Genomic DNA, 25,857 nt, shown 5'->3' with positions numbered 1-25,857 from the left:
TACAGTCAGTCTGCCTCATTGACACTATGGTTTTCTGAGTAAGGTCGTGAAGATCACAAAGATATTTTAGACTTGAATTTATTTTGTCAAATGAAATGTTTATCTCTTCTTGTGGTTTACTAAAGTTGATATCTTGACTTGAAAATATTAACTTTGTCAGATCACAAGATGAGATTAATTCATCGTTATTTGACAAGGAAAACAATTTTCTTCTATGTATTTATATTTTTTTATATTTCTCGTTTTGATTGAATTATAAAAATTATAAAAATTATCACACCACTTGACTTGATTGATATAAACTAAAGTTCTAAAGATTGTTAACAATAGTAAAATATTACATCATAACAATATAATTATTGCAAAATGACACAGTAGTACAACTATATTCTTACATATAAATTGATGTGATTAATAATCAATAATACATGGCAACTGCTTGCACAAAAGAAAATCATTTGTTTTATAAGTTTCAAAACATGTTTGTGGACATAAAACCAGATGGATTTCACAATTAAACAAAGGAAATAAATGAGTTATGATTTCAAAACGCATGGGAATTAAAAAGAATTCTGTTTATACTTTAAGTTTATAGTAATGTCAATATCAATTTATGCATTTGAAATATTTGAATACAAACTGTTAAAGAGTTATCTGTTTCTGTAAATTATATAAAGATCACATTTAGATTGAACATTTACTGGCCATTAACTAGATGGGTTTTTGTTCATTTCATGACATGATTAATTTGGTACAGTAAAGTAAATATCATTTTGGTAGAAACATTGTTTACAAAATTGCAGATCAAACTGCACTTTACTTCAAATATTTACACACCCTTCATATAATAATTCAGTTGAAATATGACACCTCATGCTATCTAATCTGTCAACATTGACAATCAAAATAACAACTGTCCACAATCACAACAGCACAAATAGATCTAGAGGTCTAATATTTTATTGGAATGCATTTGAATCAATTACAATTTACATCAAATACGCAACTGATGCAATATTTTGATTTGTTACGATTGTAAATTCTCAGTAGGTTACAATTTGATACATTATATCAACATATCAATTAAGTTAGTTTCTGACATATAATTATCTAGATATGGTCAAAAGGTCAATATTTCGACTTCAAATACAACCCGCAAAGTTATTTAAACTTACAATAAATAGTTTGGCTTAATGGTATGTAAACTTTACAAGATCTTAGTAGCATTTGTATTAAGTCTGTTCAGCTACCATAAACTGCACTGGGAGTTACCACGTGGTCATGGATATTTTAAACTGAAATCACAACAGAACGGCTAGACTCAAATTTATATCGGTAAGGAGACCATATAACAGTAGAATAGTTTGTCAACGATAAGAATCAGAATAATGTTCAATACTTACGATAAATGTACCTAGATGGTTAAATTGTCACAGTTTGTCCCGATTACGTGTCTTGTTGACATCTCCATGTGTTTCATGTGCTATCCAGCCTTCACCTTCTGCTCCCCAAGCCTCGCTTTCAAACCGGAAGTAGCGAAGTGTGAAAAAGGTCAATCATCAACAGAAAATTAACATATTGGTTTGATGCGTATGGTTACATTATAAAATCACAAGCAGGCTTTCGACATGGATATTCGACGGTTGACAATATTTTATTATTACAGTCTATCATTGAAAGACACTTATGTAAACAAAAAGATAAACTTTTTGCACTGTTTGTGGATTTTTCTAAAGCGTTCGACAGTGTTAATCGTACTAAATTGTGGCTTGTCTTAAAAGAAAGAGGTGTATCTCCAAAAATTATAAGATGTGTTCAGTCAATTTATAAATCAGTAAAATCTTCTGTAATAATTGAAAACTCATTTTCTGTGCAGCCTTGCAAGGGATAAAAGCTCTAGTCTACCACTAACCACATCGTGCGTGGAGAGTGCGGCCGATATTTATTATCTATTTATCCTTACATAAGATGTTGCTGGTTGAAGTTTATCTCTATGCCTGACTACCGTTATCTAAAAAGAAGTGTTACAACAGGTTGTTACAGGCAACTAATAATGGCAAACACAACTGGGTTTCGAAATGTAAATATATCCTATTCAGCTTTGGTTACGAATATATTTGGGAACCGAAGTATATTCCCCATCTAAAATCTTTCATATCTGAATTCATGTCACGCCTAAAATATACCTATGAATAGGATTGGCATAGCATGTTCCAAAACGGTACTTAAACATCACCATATTTATTGTTTAAAGTTACTTTTGCAACAGAGCTGTACCTCAATGGCTAATCTACCAAGAAATTCAAAGTTTCCCAAGCACAATTTCGATGTTTTTCACATCAACTGCATACTGAGGTGAGGTGAAATTGGGTTTAACGTCGTGTCTAAGATTATTGCACTTATATAGCGACGTGCGTGCACGTGTGTGTGTGTGTGTGTGTGTGTGTGTGTGTGTGTGTCGCTGCTTGTACTAGTCCGGACTGATGCCGATTTATAGTGCTAGCTCACTGAGATACCATGCCGCAGTTTAACTTGAATACCTCACCCAGACACAGTATACTGACTCCGAGCCGACCACTCCTTGTTTTAGCCCCTTAATGCCGAGCGTCAGACAGGGTAACAACAAGAACCATCTTTTAACGTCTTTTGGTATGACGAGATCGGGGATCGAACCCCGAACCTTCCGCTCTCCGGGAGGACGCTCTACCACTAGACCACGGAGGCGGTCTCAACTGCATATTGAAACTGGTAGATATGTTAATATACTGCAAAGTGGTCGATTATATAAATGTTGCAATTATGGATATATTGAGGATGAATATCACTTCCTATTTGTTTGCTCTGCGTACAAACATCTACGTACAAAATATATTAAATTTACAGCCTTTATCCTGATGTGAATTACATCTTCTAATGGCCACAAGAAGCGGTACGTGTATTCACAGTCTAGCTATGTACCTTTATCATGCGATACTCCTAATTCTGAGGATATAATGTCTTCTATCTTGTCAACTATTTTATATAAATATGTTGTATGCATTCTACATAGTTGTATGTATTCTACACGTCATGTAATTAAGAAATGACTTTCACTTTGTGTGAGTTCATAGGAGTATGAACCTTCATAGAGTGAGGGCCAAACTGTATGAACGTCTGAGCTTGCGACGAGGTTCATACAATGTTTGGTCCTAACTCTATGACGGTTCATACTCCAATGAACTCACACAAAGTGAAAGTCAATTCTTATAATTTTTATATCACTAGTTTTACATCAAAGGACGTAGTCCTTGATCAAAACACAATTATATTCAGTACGTGTGACTTCATGTTTACACTGACAGCCATACAACAACCAGCTGTATCGCGGAATAAAATAGTTCCTCAAAACGAGAGGTGACATGAACTTATGTGTGCTCAACATGCTCAACAGGGACAACTTTTGTAGTTTCTTTAGAACAAATGTACTCAAATAATCTCCTCAGAAAGGAATGTTAAGAACTACCTCAGTAAGTCAATCACAATGCTCGTCGTAATACATTTACATCAAGTACAAGACGTCAAAATGACCGACACGATAAACGTGACGGGAGAGATTCCCGAAGTTGTTAAAGAACCTGTGGCGGTTACATGTTTTAGTCATCATTGATCAACTTGCCGATCATTGAAGGGTGATTAAAGATGTGTCACATGTACACGGACACTAAGATAAATTCATAGATTACTGTCGACGGTCACTGTCAGCCTAGACACGGATCGAGTCGATACTACGATAGTTTGGATGTGCATTTCTTCGTTTTGTACATTAGGATGGGCCGTAGCGAGGATATTCGTGAACAATCATGCAGTCAAACTCTCTGACGTTTCTCAATATATACTGAAACGATGTTCAAGATAAAAGGTTCTAAATGATCAGAAAGAACGCTTCTGTATGTTTTGGTGCTTGGGAATCCTCAGGGGATTCCCCAGGAATGTGAAAGTAGTCCGTTAGTGTTTACGTCATTTCAAGAACACGGTCTTGTGAAAAGCGTATGAACGTCAAATTGTGTCGTTCGTATACTCATGAACGTCAATTTCGCAGCCATGTGAACGACCTCTCGTCCAATGGAAAAGCCGTATATCGCGTAAAAGTCAAATTATAAACATGGGCCGTTGGCCTACATTTACCGAAATAAAGAATACATATAATCCCAAGACAAAAGTAGCTGTGGTCACGGTGTTGCAAATCTACTCCTACACATTAGCTGCATTAAGATCAGCAGTTCGCGGATTTGTTGTCGGTAGTAAAACTTTAAAAAAGTAGCTTATATCAATTGTTATCTGTTTCTTGCCAACAACAATTTTATGTTGATGTCATTTCTTGTGCACAACGGCTTGTTATGTACGCGTGAAATCAGTATGTCACACACAATTATAATTATTACTCACATGTTGGCGATACACTTGTTTTATAAACATGCGGTTGTAGTACACATCGTGTAACAACATCACGTGCGGACTATTTTTGGCATCAACTGGTCATTAGAATGAGGGCGTCAGTAGAACATTGCAATTGTATATGTACTCTGCAGCGCCTACTCTCACCTGGACTCGTAATCTACTCCCGAGAGACATTCATTTTCGCGAAACATAAATGATTGATATGCACGACAATATGAATTAATCTTAATACTCGATGCAGTATTGACATGTCCTACTTGAATTCGGCATCAGTTTGCTCATCCGTTTCACAAACACCTTCTTTCACCTGTTTCAAGTTGCATTGTTTTGATATTTTCTTAAGTTAACAATTCTCTCTTTTAACCGTAGTTTGAAGAGTTTTCATTCCAGAATATACTGTCACATCAAATAGTCAAGGACCATCAAGTAAACTGAAATACTGCCGTTGTGACAATCATCAGCAATCTTTTTTTCTAACTACATGTAGTTAGGTACAATACGAATTCGGGATTCTAAAATGTCACGGTAGTATATAAATAATGTGCTGAGTATGAAGCAAATACTTGAAATAAAGCATCACTAATTTTTGTTATATACAATGGAAGTGTAATGAACATTCCTCTCAGGTTCACTTTTACGAAAATGCAGACATCAAACTTACCTTATGGAGCGCATACACTTTTAGTACGACGTCACCAACAAAATGTGCAATGGAAAGATATGTACAGCCCGATGCGACCGCATTGATTCGTACTTGTATGATCATGCAGACATGGTTTCTTGGTGTCATGCTCTAGTGGCGTCAAATAGACATTTCCTTCAAATTATGTGCGTTACATGGTGTAAGGCAGATAAGTGATTAATACAAGCGGCAGAGATTTCTTATGACTATGGAAAAAGTTTGTCGCATAACGTCGCTGATCGACATCGCTCTGGGCGATAGAGTGGCATATTAATCGGAGTGCAAATTGCAACCCATATAAGGGGCTGGTTGCAACGGGCAACTGGTGTAAGAGTACATGCCCATGGCCAGACGGTGTCATGATCATCCAACAACTCACTGCACGTCATTTGCATCAGAGGCGTCAGTGAAGCAGGGAACGTCAGCACTTGGATAAACGACGTTGGGCAAATGTCATGTTTTTCTGACGAATTGAGGTTCTCTCTCGCCTTCTATGATCGAAGGAATCGAGTTCGGAGACGTCCTAATAAGCGTTTTATGGACATTAACGTCGTAAAACATGATAGTTTTGGGGGTGGGTCCATAATGGTGTGGTGAGGTATCACAATGACTGGCCGAAATGCGCTCCAAATCGTTCATGGCGGAGTCACAGATCAATACCGTCGGGACAACATCATTACACCACTAGTGGTGCCATTAGCACAACGTGTTGGGCAAGGTTTCATCTTTAAAGATGGCAATGCACGTGCTCATCGTGCCAGGATTGTGACCCAATTCCTCCAACAGCAATACATTTTGTTTGCTGTTTCTTCATAACCATCTCTTAAATTACGAAATCGAAATATTATGTTTTTATTCAATTCTAAATACAACAGTAATACTACACAAAGTTATACCAAAAATCAATGATATAAATGTTGATGTTTTTGGCAGTACCACAGACATACCCTGGATAATTTCAGGTTCAGTTGTGTAACATATTTCGAATGGTGCCGGTGTCCTACTTTGTGAGAAACATTATTCTTACAAATATTTTTGACAACATCTCGCACAATTTGTACATTTGGCTTTAGACAAGAATTATTTCCGTGAAAGCTGCTTCTACTAAACAATATTTTAGACTCTCCAAAATATTCAATGAAGCCTTTTGTTAGTAAGGGAATGAATTTCGTTGAACAGTATACCTGTTATATATTGTGATATATGAGTGGAACGCCTGAAGTGGAACGTTAAATACATGATTTAATCAGGTTGGATCTGGGATTCGAACCATGGTGAAAGGTTTCTGGCACGCCTTGGGGGCGCAGCTCTACACGGCGAATTGCGACGCTTAGGAATACTAAAATGTGCCAACTACTCACGTTTAATTTTTTTCATTCAAAACCAATGAAGTCATATTTGAGACAATACTGTACCAGTTAAAGACATCACAGTTAGTTTAGTACATCCTCATAAAGCTTTAAGGTGGTCACTTTTACCTTTATGCTTTCTTCTGCGTATGAGAATCAGATAAAAGAATATGAACATCGATAAAGGAAGTCAAAATTTCAAATAAAAGATCTTGCTGTAAATCCCGTATGGTGTTACAGTTTTTTTATTAGAGTAGCTTATGAAATCTTTGAAGATATGTTTTGTCCAGTTTAATATAATATTCATGTCCATTGTTTAATATATCTCAGTAATATAATAATGACTATTAACTTAAGATTTCATTGTTGGTCATTATTTCTTTGGTTGTATTGTATTTTGATTGATGACTAAAGACAACACTTTCCAAATTTATCAAGGTGCAGGCATACGCAACATACTATAGTGAGGTTCCAACACTACAAATGCACACGTTCATACCACGTCTTTGTCAGACTCCTAGAATAATGTGGTATTTTCCCTTCACTTTCAGATGAGCAATGCCGCTAGTACAACAACACTAACGCCACCTCGTGAGTATTAATCTTATAAAACTAGTCTGCGTTATTTTCTACTAACACTGTAAGGCAGCAAAAGTTACCTCTATTTGAATTTAAATATTTAACAGTCAGATATGGGTGTAAAAAATATTCTTCATCTTCCCTTAAGAGACTGCTCGATTTGTAATTATTCTCACACTCTCTGTGTCAGTTACGTATACATATATACAGCAGGTGTGCAAATATTTATTATATTCTTAATAAACTGGTGTAGTAGTTAATGAATATTTGCACACCTGCTGTTGAGCTTTATCTGAACATCCCATATCTTCATCAGCTGATGAAACCATGGCGTGGGCTTGTGTCCACAGTGAATCTGCAAAGCTTTAAATCTGACTTAAGGTGTTTATGACTGTTCTGTTAATTATTCGCATTAATGTGCTTCCATGGTGTATACATTCATGAGCAGAAATCAGCAACGTACATGCATATGCAATCATTCTGACAAATGTTACAAGGCAGATGTACGTTGTAAACTATCACTAGTGTTACTTGAAACGGTAACACAATAAGGCACTAGTGAATAACCCTAGCGTAACCGTACACATAGTGTACAGGCCGAATGTTGTATTTGAAATGTTGTTCATACAGAAACTTATGAGTAATAACACGAGGATAATGTTAATGCATCATCCAGGACTATTTCGCTTCAGATATGATGCCAGGCACCATATTTACTAATAATTCTATGAGTTTAAGTGAGATTAAAACAAGAATAGGTTCAGCATAACCACGGTTCGTTCCATTCCAGAGTCAATCAAACATATTTTGCACATATTTTGACAGATCCAAAACTTTATTCAGATTGTATTGTGTACACGTGCTCAATTTTAGAATTAGAATATGGAGCTACCTGTGCTGAAACAACCAGTGTGTGTTCAACCAGTGGTGCAATGTGTACTTCATCCAACATATGTGCATGTGATGACACTCACTACTACGACATGGCCACCAACGCCTGCATTCAGAGTAATGTGTATTTTCTTGTGTAGCCTCTAAATAGACTTGCTTACACAGTAGATTAGTAAGGATGTAAAAACACTTCTTCATAACGTTAGCATATGTGATGTCTCTTTTGAAACAGAATCAAATCGATAACTGGTTTCTCATGGCTCCGTTTGTACATGTACCTCTCACGAAATGGTTTGGTTCCTACCTTTTTGCATGTGATGTGGTCACCTTCGATAACATTGGAAAGTAGAATTTAATTTCCAAAATAGTTAGTAATGAGATAGTTAGTTATTCTACGCGGGTAATATCAGGTACTCAATCCACCGTCCAACACTTTATCTTTTGTTAAATAAGTTGTCATGGTAAGGAATCGTCCTCTAGATCTTTGTTTGATTATGTCGTCAAGGTTGACAACCTTAATATGTCCATGCCATTGCCCGAGTGAGTAAACTTTGTAGATTTTCATTTTCCAATCCCTGAATACCCTTTAATTGAAGTGTCCATTTAAAACTTACATATAAGTTACTATTTATCTTATTCCAAAGAGTTCAATTGTGCTTATTTATTTCAATTCAATATGAATCTCAATTACTCAAAATGATATTCGTTTGCTGATTGTTATTGCTTTTATACCATTAGTATTAGTATTCTTTTCATTTCGATAACATTTTGTCAACTGACACTTTTTCCGGCTTCTTTATATGAGAGTCTGACACTTACAATTAGACCTGCATTTAGTGGAACATGTGTTTAATACTTGTACAGTGTTTAGCATATAAGTAGATTGGATTACAACTGCAATATAGTTCCTGTTAATTGCTTGTCTTTCTTATCCTGTTAATCAAACACTTGCACAAAGAGTGATACTAATAAGTGGAGGCGTTATACATTTACAACGATAACAAATATTTCTCCACTTGGACATACAGGACCCATATACCCGTAAAGTAATTGTTACTTAATCATCTGACATCAACCTTGAATGGAATCTTCCTCTTTAAGTGTGGTCGACTTTGATGACGGTAGAATAGTAGAGCAGTAGCCAATTGTCAGAACCTGTCGCTATGTGGAATCTTCGTTCATGCACACGATGTGGTCGACTTTGATGTGATCTCCTTCTCACGCACTTGGGGACTAACCGCATTCAGTATCTGAATAGCATTTCAATGTAGTGTCCCATATAATATTCACCCTCTGAATGCTTATTAAGAATGCCCTTTTAATAATGCTTATTTATTTCAATTTTGTGTTTTAAGTTGTGATCTAATTGTTTCTGATTATTCAGTAACACTGTTATAATTTATTTCTCAGAATGTGAATATTGTCTGACCCTCTGCCAGGTTCTTCATGAAGCAGTCTATTTCAAGTCTTTTTCATTCTACATTTAGATGATACACTGTAATATATTAATAACTTAAAGCCGAAGCAGCACTCACTCAATTGTTTGTCACCCACCAATGGTTTCGTTTTGACTAAAATGAAACATGTTTTCTTCCTGGTTAAGCTTGTTCTATTTATTTCATTTGTTGGTCTAGATCGATTGACAGTTCTTTTTTCATATGCATTGATCCCCTACATTATACTAATTGTTCGTGAACAATAATTGCAGCTGAAGCTATTGTGAGTGCATATTATGTTATTTTAAGTCATGAGGAATATACATCACATGTTGGACTTCATGCTCATCATACAGTCGGAATCATGTGAAACAATCATCATATGTTTGGAGATAACTATACAAGTGTCCGTCAGATACCAATTATCTTAACGTGTTTGACGCGCAAAAGCGAGTTAGATACGCTTTGAAACAACGAGTTGTAAGATAAGCTGTATCTGACAGTCACGAGTGCTGTAATCTGTTTCTTACCCACCCTAACTGCGCACCTTTTTAGCATCGAATCGATGCATTTTGTCTAATGTCATGATCGCAGTGGCGCATTAATACATAACACAATGGTCGTTATTGACGTCACCCGACGTACCGTTTACTGCTATTAAATAGAGTGACCATACACAAAACTGCTTCCGCGATATATGTGGTTCATCAGGCGATGATAATGCAAACGAGATAAGAGCGAAAAGCCCGCTGGGTGCCGAGTTGATAATTTTCACCTTAAAGAAATTACCAAATATGAACAACAATGTTTACCTCCGTATGACATCACTACCGGAGACCGACTTTTACAAAGTCGCGTGTACACTAGACAGGAGGATTTTCGTTGATCGAGGGATCGTATATATTTCAATGAGTCATGTGTGTGATCAGAAACAATCTGACAATCTGCGTCCTGTTATTTGTTTTATTTTTCCAATTTTATTTCGTCGGGAAATGCAAATAACTACCGTCGTCGTTGAGCGTGATGGCGCCACACAGAACGATTTCTGTTGAATTTACCATGTATATTTCTTTCTTTCCACAATTCGCGCTACGATACGCTTCCCATGAATATTTTCAAACACGTGAGCCAATATATGCAACACTTAGACAAACGGATCTCTCAAAATAGAAGAGAATGCTACACAGTGTAAACTCTGAATTTTGCTTTGTTTACACTTCAAACAAGTCGATTTTTCGAGTTTTGGTGAGATTAAAACGAGAATAGGTTTACCATAATAATAGTTTGTTCCATTCCAGAGACAATCAAACATATTTTGTACAGGTTTTGACAGATGCAAAACATTATTCAGATTGTATTGTGTATACGTGCTCAATTTCAGAATTACATTATGGATCTCCCTGTGCTGAAACAACTCAGTGTTTAACCAGTGATGCAGTTTGTAATGCATCCAACATATGTGCATGTGATGGCACTCACAACTACGACATGGACACCAACACCTGCACTGAGAGTAATGTGTATTTTCCTGTGTAGCCTAGTAGACTTGATCACATAGTAGATTAGTAAGGACGTAGACACGTTGCTTCATAACGTTAGCATATGTGATGTCTCTTTTGGAATAGAATCAAATCGATAACTGGTTTCTCATTGCTGCATTTGTACCTCTCACGAAATTGTTTGGTCCCTACCTTCTTGCATGTGATGTGGTCGCCTTCGATAACATGGGAAAGTAGAATGTATACTGAACCAAATTAAAAACTTCACAATCCTAATATTTTTACATTTTGACAAGTTATCATTTTGGCCTTTATTGTGTATTTAAACAGTAATGGCTACGAATTGTCTTCAGATAACACCCGTTTTTGTGCAGGTGAATCGATCAAAATCATGTGTACAGCACTATAGTGGCAAAAGTGGTTTTTCACGAGCAACTGGTCACGTGGCCATAATACCGCACGTGTTTTCAGCCATACTTCTTAGCAGTCATTAACAAAAAAAAGAAAAACACAAGAAAACAAAAGTCTTTACGGCCATTTGTCATGCCACGCCTTTCAAATGTGCAACGTGAACGTGCCATCGGCATGTTGCAGACGGGAACGTCCGTAGCTGAAGTCGCAAGGATGATGGCTTGTAGTCGACGGACTGTTTATGATTTACAGACGCGTCTACAGGAAACGGGTACCACCGCTGATCGCCCTCGGCCAGGTCGACCACGTGTGACGTCACATGCAGAGGATCGTCAGATTGTCATACGTCACCTTTGTAACCGATTTTTGACGGCTACATCAACCAGAAATGAACTGTTTAGGGGTAGACTGAGTGCGCAAACAGTTCGAAACCGTCTGAGAACTGCTCACCTTCAAGCACGACGGCCATACTGCGGGCCGATTCTGACTCAATTACACAGACGTCAACGTCAATTGTGGGCACAGCGACACTTACGATGGACTCAGAGTAATTGGAATCAAGTCGTCTTCGGTGCTGAATCCCGATTTAATCTTCGATTTGCTGATGGTAGGGCGAGGGTGTGGAGGCGCTGTCATGATCGTTACGCCCAGTGTTGTGTACAGAAAGTTGACAGATTTCGAGGCGGAAGTGTCATGGTGTGGGGTGCTTTCTGTGGCAATGCACGTTCCAGGCTTCTTTGTCATCCGTGGCAACCTCAACGCTGCTGCTTACCGCTACCAGGTACTGGCACCAGAACTTCTGCCTTTTATGGCACCACATGAACCCGGTTTGATCTTCCAACACGACAATGCCAGACCCCACACAGCAATTTTGACAAGGAATTTCTGTCAGAATGCGGGAGTCAACGTCGTGGACTGGCCGTCAAGGTCTCCCGACCTCAATCCCGTCGAACACGTCTGGAATGCTCTTGGCAGAAGTCTGCGCACTCTCCAGAACCAACCACAGAATTTGCAACATCTTGGCACCATTTTGCAGCAACAATGGCGTCGTCTTCCCAATCATGTGTTCACAAGCATCACAAGATCCATGCGGAGGCGTTGTGTGGCAGTTGTCAACGCACATGGTGGCCATACACGCTACTGAACTTGTGTGCCATCAGAATTTCGTGCTTGGGACTTATGATTTAAACTTTTGATGTTATTACGGAATACCGTAGGTGCTTGGAACAAATTATGGTTACCACCGTTGATTAAAATCCTTCTTTGGACATTAATGCTTAAAAATTACCTTCTCTGATACATTTGTCCGTTGTATAACATGTATAGGATTACTTTAAAAAAATGTGAAGTTTTTAATTTGACTTAGTAGATTTTCTAAAATAGTTTGTAATGAAACAATTTTACGCGGATAATATACCTGGTACTTAATCCACTGTCCAAATCTTTATGTTTTGTTAAATAAGTTGTCATTGTAAGGAATCGTCTTCTTTGTTTGATTATGTCGTCAACGTTGACAACCTAAATATGCCCAGATCATTGCTAGTGTTAGTAAACTTAGTAGTTTTTCATTTTCCAATTCCTGAATACCCTTTAATTGAAGTGTTCATTTAAAACTTACATATAAGTTACTTTTCGTCTTATTCCTCAATTTCAATTGTGCTAATTTATTTCAATCTAATTTCAACTTCAATTACTCAAAATGATATTCGTTTGCTGATGTTTATTGCTTTTATATCATTGGTATTGTATCCCAATTGGGTGGATCGATGCTCATGATGTCAGTCCCCGAATTGTCTAGTCCAGACTCGATTATTTACATACCGCCGTCATATACCTGGAATATTGCTGAGTGCGGCGTTAAACAACTAACCAAACCAAAACCAACAATATATTTCTGTGTTGCAATAATTCTTTATCAGATATAATATTAGTTGGCGAAAGTCAGGAATACAATTTCTATAACGGCCAGTTTTTATATATGTTTTCAAAAAAATACAAAAGTGGTTTTCGGGATTGCTTATTGACGAAGTCTCACTGTGACTCCCCGAATATCAAATGGACGGATCCTTAAAAATTGGATTCGACCAAAAAATCACAAACGTCATAAAAAAGTTGCGTGTTACGTTATGTTTCGCCACATTGTTTGATTCATAATCACATGTTCGTGAGGGCGGTCGGGTAGCCTGGTGGTTAAAGCGTTCGCTCGTCTCGCCGAAGACCCTGGTTCGATTCCCGACATGGGTACAATGTGTGAAGCCCATTTCTGGTGTCCCCCGCCGTGATATTGCTGGAATATTGCTAAAAGCGGCGTAAACCCATACTCACTCACTCACATGTTCGTGATACGGTCGGAATCGTGTGAATAAATCATCTTATTACCCATATGGGCTCAAATATGCAGTGTAATAACTTTTTGATATTTGCACAGTGGGCAATTAGTGATTCTCGAAGCTGATTGGTCAGTGGAACAAAGATCAATTTTCATTGGACAACGGAACTATTTTTTTCTCATCCGATTCATTTAAGACAAGACACATAGTTTCATATCAACAACATGATTTCACATTATCATTTTTTTCATTTATTTCACATGATTTTCATTTTACAGTAAAAACCAAAACTACGTCCCCGTTTGTAAACATACATGGCTGGCCATTTGAGACCTGTCAAAGTAAATGACCTCGTTAAAGCGGACGGAGATCTGACTGACATGAAAAGTTATTCGTATAATTCAACCTCTGATCACATTTAATGCCTTTGTTGTCAAAACTGCATATGGCCAGATTGAAGTTCCAAGATTCAGATTGAGATGTTGCCAGTAACTGTTTCTAGGGCGCCAAGATCATCACCACCAAGTCCTGGTTTGCGTCTGTGTTTGAGGGCTTGCTGTTTGATGAATTTTTCGACCACCCGAATCCAAAAACCGGACTTTGTATAGACAGGTTTGCGTTTGTGAACGCTGATGACATCGATAACTGCATATGAAAATGAAAACACAATGAAAAAGTCTAAACTTAGTTCACAAATGTATAAAGGTAAGAAAAGCACGAAAAATATGACTACTCACACTTTCAACGATGGCATGAGAATAAAAACAAATTCATTTTGCAATGACATTTAGACATTCCGAAAGACATCATAAAGATACACTATTTCGTACAATTTTGTAACGTTGTGTGAAGAAATAAGGACGTGACACTTTTTTATACAATGTATACGTTTTTCGTAACCGCGACGTCTGCAAAGTACAGCGCTGAGCGGTATGCAGGCTGAATGACGTCCGCTGACCATATGACTATGATGGTTAATGACAAGGAAAGGTGCAACTAAACATTATTATTTCCAAATTTATCATTTCGGTGTGCACATCAGACAGTTCAGAATTCGAACTGTCTACTTTCAAGGAGATCAAGGGTAGCATAGAGTGTTACCTTAGCGACATGATTACCAGCATCTGGTTGAAGAAATCGATGCACTTTGCTGAACTCGGAGGTTTTGAAATCAAAACAAAAATAATTAAAAATACAAGGAAAGGTAAACTTACCCCAGCGAGCTGATCCTGTGTCCGATATTGAACTAAATTAACTCCGTAAATGCGGACAGCTTAGCACCAAATCTCCAGATACCGTGTTTGTCTATCAACAGGTATTCGACCATTATGAATCACATCAAAATATCAACAAACTCCCGTCATCTGACTGTGTCCACTCCGCGTTTGACAAATCCTCCTGAAATCCCACATGCACATGTTTCCCATCAGTGACACTTGTCTCAAATCACACACGATGTTCATTAAACTTGTTGTCCGGATTAAACTGTAACCGGTTCTCTTGTCATTCCTGGTTTCGGCTGTCTCATATCTGGGTCAAGTCGGGTCACTCATTCAAACACTGTGACAGCAATCGTACTTTTCAAAGTTTAGCTTCTTTTCGTAACTTTTCTCTAACAAACAAGACTTCTGTACATTCCTTCTATGTTGTTGTTATAGGTTTTGGCATTTTTGTCAAATGACACGTAAAAAAATTGACAGGTTTTCCTTGTTTCCTCTTCTCAATGTGAAATGCATGTATCCGCCGATGTACGACGGGGGCTGTCTGTCAGTGACGAGATATTGTCAAAACAAGCATTGATTAAAAAACCTGATGAACCTTTTTGGAAACCTGTCTTCTGTATCAATGCTAGATAGTGTACGCTGTGTAAATCGGACAGAAATATAACTGCAATATTGTGACCTTTACAATTTTGTAACAGAACTATATTTTTCACGCGTAACAACACGTTAATTGAGTAATGCGTTTGGAATGAGTGGACAGTGTTTTTTCACACGCGGATTGATACAAAACAGCTGATTCTTGATCGGCGACAGTTGATTGTTTTTTTCTTGAAACATGTCTTTAATATGAAAATGGGTAATAAATAGAATAACCAACGAGGTACGAATGATTACGGAAACTATGGCACTCGTGAAATTAATGTTTTAAGTTCCTCGCTAAAGCTCGGAACTTAAAACATTAATTTCACTCGTGGCATAGTTTCCGTAATCATTCGTACCTCGTTGGTTATTCTTTAAATGTGTAAATTGTGAGATACAGTAAAACCTTGTTAGTCCGAACCCCGTTAGTCCGCTCATATAGCCATAATGTAACAGGCCGAATGTTGACAATAATTCAACAAGATGTATTTGAAATTTTGTTTAAACAGTAAACAGGCATCATAGATAACATTGTTAGATTAAAATACGAGAACTAATACTAATTTATTTTTTGCGTTCCATTCCAGAAACTATTGACATACAAATGTCCTTACATTGATTGAAAAATGACATGGGGTTTGAAGCAAAAACAATGTGTAGTACTTAAATGGATCCATTTACACATGAAAATATAAAGTGACAGAGTTTGCTGAAAGCGAGGTGCTTGAAGATATGGCCGGAATCGAGTTAAAGTGGAGGTTTCTTATGACAAGGGAATCTGTTTTGTCGCTTTTATGTATACAATGTAATTAGAGATAATTAACTTTCTACTTGAAACATATGTAGTCCACAATTATGGATTAAAGCAAGATAAGAATTTTTGGGTACCTTGTGATATTTTGTATATATTTTGTTTTGACAGATATAAATTATTGTTCAGATTGCATTGTGTATTTGAATTTGGAGTTATTTGTATTAACACGCATTGTTTATAACCAGCAATGCAATATCAAGATATTTAACTGAGCAAAGCATCTAGTAAATTATGATCATATACACCTGATCACATCATTTGTATGGGTTCTTTCTTGTGAAATTAATATACTGTGAATAAAAATGATAGCGAGAAAACCCTTTCAATATTCATAAGAAATCTCTGCTTGAAGCAGTAGATTGTACGATTCCGACTATATCATTAGCATGTGTTTATGAATCACTATCAAATAGTGGACCTACAAACACAAACACAAGCAAAGGCAAGTAAATTGTTCACCTGAAATAAACCACGAGAACATGAGGTACATGTCAAAATAGGTAATTGCATTGGACATATTTTTGTCACTGATACTTCAAATTTGGAAATGTCTACCAAAACCGTTTTGAAAGCTTCAGTGAGCCCTTGAATGCTGTAACATTGTAACTTATAAGTAAGAGTTGTATAACGCTCTTTGAAATCCTCGAAGACAGAACATGTTTTATTGTATCTAAAAAGTTATGAAATGTAAACACCAAATGCTGGAGCTGCAAAGTATTTCAGACCTGTTCGTTTCTAGCCTCAAAGTAGATTTGATTTACACTGTAGAATAATATAGGCCAGTATACCGGTTAGCATATATCCTTTTCTCTACCAGGATAGAATCAAATGTGTAGTAGCTGGTACTTGACATCCTCTGTAATTTATCCGGCTTTTTACAAAAGTAACATATCTGGTATCTTCCTCATTATAAATATTCATATTTTGTTGTTATTAGTAAGCCACATGTTCAGCATAACCAGTGGTTTAATATCTTTATACTGCAATAGCTGAAAGACACATCCGAGATTATTTAGGAGAAGGGGTAGCGATGCTTCTTTGTAATTGTTAGATACTCATGAGCAAAATATATCAAATTGTTCGTCTTTATTTCAAATTTAAATTTATTAATGTTTTTGTCGCTAGCATTGTGGAGTTTTGACCATTATCAGGTGAGGAATGGGATTAACTGAATGTAGTCAAATCACCTTATCTTACCACAATTACTGAAGCCGAACTGATTGTAGACGAAATAAACTGTTGTTGAAAGAAGGCTCAACCGTGTTCGGGTGACAGTTGGAGTTAAAATAAGAGTATTTTTTAGAGTGGTTTGGCTTTCTGCAGAGAGTGGTTTGGATTGTCATCCATTAATTATCTTGTCTTGACAGTTATTAACCAGCTACTAACAATGCAAGTCACAGTTTAGATAAAGGAAATCGATTTTCCCAGTGACGTCGAAGACGAGAGACAAACTCGGCCATTGTAACTCAGCTCTCCTGGCTAAACTTTGCTATGGATGAGGCCAATATATTTGTTCTATTCTTTTGGTCACGAGTAAAGAAACTATTCCAATACAAACATCGATACATAGACCCTAACCTAGTGTTAGCATGACAAATCATAAGCAATCATGAATTTGTATTGCATAAAAACATTAAGCCATAGAGAAATAGATGGCCCTATAGCTAAGACTTGAATAGGTCCGTAGATCACCACATTTACCTAAGTGTAATTTGACTTATGTCTCCCAACTATGATTCGAGATTGGTCTTACGATCGAGTAAAATGGATTACAGAAAAATGTATACCTTTTTGTTTTACATCATGTGTTGTTTTATGTCTTTGACGACATCGCAGAAAGACGACATTGATAGATTAATATGTCTCACCCAATTTTCGTCGATTGTCTTGCAAATCACGAGTTTTACCCTTTTCAGACACAACATCGCGTATTATACTTGGACAAAAGGCGCACATAGATTAAATACGCAAAAGAATATTTAAAAACAAACGAACACATTCATGATATTGGGTGTTTATCTACTCATTATTGTGTTGTTGATTGTCGTCATTTGGCCTCCGAATCATACAATGAAAGATGCTAAAAAATCCTTTTGCATGGAATTATCAGGGTAATCGTATACACTCTCATATATAATTATTGATATATTTCTTATTATTCTTATACAAATAAAGTGAACAGATAAATTTTACGTGATATCAATATTTAAATGGTTAAAACAATAAATTATGTTATCCACAAGCGAGAGGAGTAATTCCTTAATCGTTTGTGACATACGCGCACTTGATGAATTCTGAGACTTCAGTCTGCTGTCAATCCGACGACCTTTTTTTTTAAATCCTTCTACAAATATGTGCATGTATATTTTATAAATATAGTATCTATTTTAAAAAAGTGTTATGTTCAGTTTTACATATAAGATAAAATGAAATGGGTGTTCATTAACAATATTGAATATAACACTCTGAAGGAAATATTTTGCAGTTACATTTACTTTTCTTCTTCTAACAATCGACTAAAGGTAAGAAATGTGGTACATGACATTACATGTGCCGATTTCTTATGACAAGTGGAAAACATATTATAGTGTATTGTACATATTGTATTTATTTTTCATGTTAAATTTCAGAAGTGGATTACGGAGCTAACTGTACTGAGATTACAGACTGTATTACCAGCAATGCAATTTGTAATGGATCCGGCACATGTGCATGTAATGACACTCACTACTACGACACAGCCAACGACAAATGCACTGAGAGTAATGTGGATTTCAGATCTTACTGTTAAACCTCTGAGTAGATTTGATTACAACTTTGACCTAGTTCCCGTTCATTGTCTTCCGCTTATCACCCTGCCTACCACCAAGCTCGCACGAACTGTCATTCTTCTATCAGGTGTAGCGTCATGCACGTTATCTTTCTTCACCTATCAAACAGTAAAGAAATAGAAATGTTCCACCATTAGATTTGTCTTTAATATGGTTTACTAAAACAACATTCGAAAAGGGCAATTACTAGTCTTTCGTCTGCCATTAGTATGTCTACGTTATTCATTGTGGTCAATTGTTCTTCAATATAATTTTAATATCAAGCATTAAGAAAAAAATACTAAAATTAAAATATGTTGATGCATGACAGGGACAGGACGCTTAGGGTTACTTCTGCCTTCAATACATATTGTCTCATTAGGTATCAGGCCTGTTCCCCCCTGCCTATTGCCCCCTGGCCTGTTTCCCAACTACCCCGAGAATGGATTAATGTATTTAAAATACAAATACCAACGTTTACCAATTTGATGCCCAGCTTACAATACACTGTCACTGAATGTATTAAATTCGGTTCGAAATTAGTTTAAACATACATTAGCTTGCTTGCGACAAGTATCGTATGTCGTATGTCGTATATATTATAATACCACACAGATGTACAACAGACGGAGTATACAGCAAGTGTGAGTAATTGATTGAGTTTACGCCACTTCTAGCAATATTTCAGCAATATCATGGCGGGGACACCAGAAATGGGTTTTACACAATGACCTCAGGTGGGGAATCGAAACCGGGCCTTAGGTTTAAAGAGCGATCGCTTTGACTACAAGCTTACCCCACACCAAGTGTCAGTGCTTGCAAAACTGTCTTCACTTGCAATTGGTTTATAAAAACAAGTATTTTTCTGGAAATCCATGTAAGAGTACAACAATAATAATCATGACTGAATGTTAATATATTCGTATTCAAATGAGTTGAGATATGGACATTGTTGTACATATTTTCCAGAGAGATGGTTTGATGAATGGACATACCAATATGACTATAAATGATGTCTTCCTACCTACCTTCTGTACCTGCTTACTATTACATCCTACCAAATTACGTCAACGTTTGCATTGTACCTGACCCCCAATCTATTTTCCTAAACTACTCTTCAATTCTACGTGCCTTCCCACCTCTGATTCAAAAGCCGTATCTCTATTTCTGGTACTCACAAAATTGGATTAAATATGTTAGATCTGTGATGTCGATTTAATTATACAAATATATTTGAGATGGGTCTCACATATTAAGAGAAGAAATACCCAATGAACACCTGACATAGGTGTTTTAATTCATTTACAAGCAATCCTATTTGAAAAAAAAGATATTTCTATCACAAAAACAGAACTGTTCATATTCAAACATGTGTACTGCCACAAATAAACGTCACATGTTAAATAGTATTCTGATTCTATTCAATGTGCATTTGCTTTTTTTGTTTTATTTTGTATATTGGCGTCATGTGTTCTGTTGACATACGGTATCACAATTCCCCTGTTCATCATAAATTGTGTTGTACATTGTTTGTAAAGGGATATTTACTTTCAGAACTAGCCTTCGCCGGTACATGTAGTGAGACATCCCAGTGTGACACTACCTCAGACCAAAACATAGAGTGTATTCAGACAGCAGCAGACAAGAAGTGCCTCTGTAAGGATGGATGGTATAGGCCAAATACAAGTCCAACATCTTGTGTTGAAAGTAAGTATCAAATAGTTAGCATTGTAGCCTGTAATTGGTCACCAAATTGGCCAAATAGATCATGTGCTGAATGTAAGCATCACATATCCTTGAAATAATCACCTTACTTTTAGGTATTCAATCGATTGGATGTTAATAAACATGAATGAATGAAATCTGTTCCTTGCTGGATAATAATTTCCAAATTTCCACTCACTTTATCCTCTCTGATCACTTAATTGTGTAAAACTTGTTGGAAGCCAACGGGTTAACGGTTGCCCTGCTGTAATATAGATCTTAAATATGCAAACAATCTGCCACATACTTCATAATGTTGGTTATGGGAGACTTTTTTGAAAATGGAATTAATGTTATGTATAATAAAAATGTGCTGCCGTTAGTAAATAAAGCGACAAAAAAAAAATTTCCATATCAAATAGAAATATCTGCTTAAAGCAGAGTCGATTGTGCAACGGAATGGTTCTTAATTTACACATTAAACACACTTATGTTCCGAAAATGATTATCTTCGTTAAAGAAAATTATGAAAGGAATACTCAAAACCCGGGACCATTCATTTTCGTAAATATCTATATCCCCTAAATACTGCACTTGTCACCCATGACATCAATATGAGGTGGAAACAGAGGTGTTTTGATAAAACACGGACGTATAAATCACGAATAATAGTTACTTAGGATTTGATCACTAGTTCTCTGACACTGTTCTACATGCAACTACTACAATTGCAACAATATTCGGAGCAGTGGGGTAGTTTAGTGGTTAAGTATTCGATCGTCACTCCGAAGGCCCACGTGGGTACAATGTGTTGTGCCAATTTGTGGTATCCCCGCAGTGACTCATTCACTCACTTACTCAAATGAGAATTACAAATATATTATTCTGGGACAGATGTTGACAAATAGAATGTTGAAATATCTCAACAAATAATCGTTGACTCCAGTCACATATTATGTGTATGTGCCAATAAATTAAGTTAAACTGCCAACGTCCACCAGAATCTCCAAATGCAAACTATTGTCATGAATTTGTACACCATCATAGACATGAACATGGGCCATACTGCAATCATTGTGGCTCAGTGTAATATGATTTCTGTTAGGAACAAAAACAAGTAATTACCATGTGTCAGTTAAAATATATACAAAGTGTTTTCCATGTGCGACTCATTAAAACACTTGATAGCATTTATGTTACGACACGGTGACAATTGAAAGTGAGCCCCATACTTTTGGGACCGTGTCATTACTTATATTCTACCGTATTCTTGCGCCTAAATTGAGACAGGTGTTATAGAAAAGTTACTGTGTTCTTTAGTTCAGAGATATGACTATTTGGGAAACAATAATGACATACCTCGTAAATATGAATACAGTCACTGTGCAAGATGTGCCTTGAAACTTATGCATACTTGTACATCTGTTCACCACACGACGGACATGCAATACTTACAAAGTGAAAAGATGACGCGTTTGAGTAAATGCTGGCTCTTCATCCGTTATGAAACTTTGACAACCCGATCCAAGTTTCCCTAAATGATAGGCTTGTTTGGTGAATTGCATTCATTAAAACAGGATCTGGTACTACTAGTAATGTAGAAATAAGAACACTGTCTTATCGCTGTAAGTATCTATTGGTGAATATGCAAAATTTGGCCTCTACATCTAACCTGTTCACAATCACTTTCCTTCATGGAAGCACCTTTAAGGAATGACGCTTACACAAGTAAAGCAAACCAGAATTGGCCAGATTAATTTTGATAATTATTTTGCTTCTAATTGGATATATCAATAATATTAACAGATAAGCACTTCTGTCGCATCCCGTTGTAGTACTCCGAACACAAAATACAAGTGAACAAAACGAACGATAAATCAATGTCACCAGTGAAATTTTGTCAACGAACATCAACAAAAACATGTAATTATAAGATTTGTTCGTTTAAACAAACATTCATTTCCGTGAACATGTTTGTTTTCAGCTACCCAACTAAAGCCAGCCATCTCAGACCCACCATCCATAGGGACAGGCAATATTGGCATCAGCTGGACAAATACAGTTGCCAATGGAGGGTACACATTCAACTACATGGTAGTGTGGAGTCAAGGATCTCCGGGATCACCAGGAAATGTCTCTACACAACAGACGACCTACAACATTCAGCCCCTGTCTCCAGGAACAGTGTATACAGTCACAGTCGAACTTACCATCACACAGTACGGCAGGAGTCAGACGATTACCTCGGACCAAAAACCATTTACAACAGGTGGCTAAGTTTTTATCTCTTCAATTGTTGTTTGTCATTGAATGGTATGAGATCCACGTTTTCTCGCAACGAGACATACATACAAAATGCTTTTTCTCCTCCATAAAGCCGACATTGTCTGGTTTGTTTTCAGGCCGCCATCGCATGGCAGGAGTCTTCCTATGCGGCATCAGGCAATAAATAGTACTTATTTAATGTGCATTGGGTGAATGGTGGGTACTGCTGGTAGGGCTTACCCTTTTCGCGAACACCTGGTGTCATCAGTGATTTTCCGTAGTCCGTTCATTAAATGTTCACAGCTATTTTGGCCCTGACTCCAAATGGAACCTGTTTCGGTGGATAATCTAGACTGGTTATGTTGCATTGACAATATATGTTTTAACCCACCACTGCATCTAAACCAAGTAAATATTCCTATTGCCTCTCGCCTTTTAAAGTAGAATAAGAGGACACATCTACGCATATGTTTTCAAACCTTGTTTGATGGCGGGTATTGGCAAAATTGTATTTTTAAACTGTTATCTATTGCTGTAGTACTTCATCCCTCCTGACCAAGTACAATAACGAACTAAGTTGGTCGCTACAGCATTGTCAGTCGTTGAATCACAACCAGGGAATACAGCTATTTCATTGATATTTCAGTAACAGAGTTTCCAAGACTTACCACAACTACAATGGTAACATAATTACCAAACATCATTTACACACGTATACTACCTTATATTTTTTTTCAACAGTTCCTGTTACTGAGAGTCAGCTGCTATTTCAAATACACTGTTTCCTTTCACACGCAGCTATATTGACATCACGCATAATTTTCAGAGCAAGTCTTTGGCGGAATATGCAATAACACGATCCAGTGCGACAACTCCAACCCGAACATAGTCTGTGTTCAGATAACAGGACAACCAGATGATAGATGCATCTGTCAGGGTGGGATGTATAGGCCATCATCATCATCATCTTGTGCAAACAGTAAGTACATGTATCTTATTTGAGTTACATGTATATCAGTCCCTGTCTTTACCATATCTTCAACTTGGTTGGATTGTCCGTCGTCAGTTTGTAATATATTGCTTTGAAACACATCAGTGCCAAATGAGCAATGCCCAATGTGTGGTATTAGTCCTATTTAAAAAAAGCTTAGCAACGCATAACTGATACCTTCAGCGTTGATAGGTGTCAGATCACCACTGGAGCCGAAGAGCGTTAGTTAAATTGCAGCTGTGCAAATGTTGTCTTCTCACCAGACGAGTATATTGTAGTTCCTTGCACTTTCATGATAGTATTTCACTGATACCTAACTGATTTTAAGGAGTCTGATACACCCATAACAGCAATTATATATCATTACAGTTTTGGTCTTTTTGCCTGGTTATGAAAAACAATTTCGTTTGTCGGAATTAGTCATAGAAAAAAGTGAATCTGAATGGTGTTTGTCGCGATTTGGTTTTTGGACGAAAGAACATCAAACATACCGAAATATAAAAAAAGGTGTAAACATTTATTCTCAAACATTTAAATTCCGGCTTTTTGATAAGCTGAATTGGGCATGTGTTATTGCATTCATTTCCCCAATGAATGTAAAACAGTTAGGCCACAGTCCCCAAATTGCATGTCTTCGGATTTACTTTCTAAATCGCATTGTTACGACGTAAATTGTAATAAAAAGGTAAATTGTAAAACTTGCTACAAATTGTAATAATTTTGACGTAAATTGTAATAACAACGTAAATTGTAATAAAATTTGACGTAAATTGTAATACGCAAATTGTAATAAAAATTGACGTAAATTGTAATAATCTCAACTTGCGGTAAAATGTAATAACTTTTTACGTAAATTGTAATAACCTCATACGTTTAGTGTCAAAGGCGTTAGATGACTAGAACCTATCCTTGTCAGGGTTGGTACAGGGTTTATCGTACAATCGTCATTAAAGTATGGGTATGGGAGAGGACTGAGGTCGTTATCGTACATTGTTGTATAAGTATATGTATATATAAACGCATTGGAATTTCATTTCTATGGTTGTCCAGAAGAGGATTTATTACTAGAATGAACATAGTTTTCTTAATCATTTGAGAAATACTCTGTGTGTTTTATACTTAATTTTAATATATCCTATTGACAATTTTCATCATAATTGTTCATATTTAACCTAATGGAATCATATTTCAGTTGGTAAAGTAGGTAGTAATATACACAATGGAATAATTATAACGTAACATACTTACACAAATATATTGATGTGTAAATGTGAAAAGTCTGACTTTTACTGACTGAAGCAAAAAGATTTATTTTGCAACTGTATATTTGTACATATTTTATGCGGACAGGGGTTTACTAAGTTGCAAGAACTTGTCCCCAATACAATTCTAATTTTGTTCTGTGAATAAAATATGTTTAAACTAAACTAAACTAGCAAATGGATGACATGTCATTCTGCAGTAGTCTGTGTGCAAGCTGATTTATACATTTTCATATACATAATCATTATCACTTTATCATTATTCAAGTTTCAATTTTTTCAACGTTGCTCGGAGGATGTAAAGCAAATAATGACAATGTCCTGGGCGATGTACATGTAGGTATGTGAACCCGCAAGGACTACCTTTATCAATTATTTTACGTGCAGCTTGTGTCATGTCTGTATTGTTAGAATGATACTCTAGCAACTGTACACATCGAAATTTATGACTGAAAGATCCATCCTCGGGTTAAAAATGATGGATTACATTAGGTACGTCTATTCGACAAATAGGTTAATTGATTTATCATCCAAT

General features: G+C 36.6%; 1 protein-coding gene across 4 annotated transcripts in view; it reads left to right on the top strand.

The window, feature by feature from the left end:
* LOC124113286 (receptor-type tyrosine-protein phosphatase beta-like) overlaps positions 1–25,857 on the top strand; it is a 128,332-nt gene that overhangs the window by 5,184 nt on the left and 97,291 nt on the right. Inside the window, exons 2-7 of one of the 4 annotated variants that reach the window (XM_048383898.1) lie at positions 7,020–7,059; positions 7,921–8,055; positions 18,921–19,052; positions 20,655–20,807; positions 22,789–23,073; positions 23,896–24,048. In XM_048383898.1, the coding sequence (XP_048239855.1) occupies positions 7,020–7,059; positions 7,921–8,055; positions 18,921–19,052; positions 20,655–20,807; positions 22,789–23,073; positions 23,896–24,048 (898 nt within the window). The remainder of the gene's footprint in view (positions 1–7,019; positions 7,060–7,920; positions 8,056–18,920; positions 19,053–20,654; positions 20,808–22,788; positions 23,074–23,895; positions 24,049–25,857) is intronic. The other 3 variants (XM_048383900.1, XM_048383899.1, XM_048383901.1) reach the window with 3 other exon arrangements.

Source organism: Haliotis rufescens, unplaced genomic scaffold, assembly GCF_023055435.1.
Source record: "Haliotis rufescens isolate VD_foot unplaced genomic scaffold, xgHalRufe1.0.p SCAF_5, whole genome shotgun sequence".
NCBI classification, from domain to species: domain Eukaryota; kingdom Metazoa; phylum Mollusca; class Gastropoda; order Lepetellida; family Haliotidae; genus Haliotis; species Haliotis rufescens.
The sequence above is the reverse complement of the archived record's forward strand: the minus strand, read 5'-3'. Positions and strand labels throughout refer to the sequence as shown.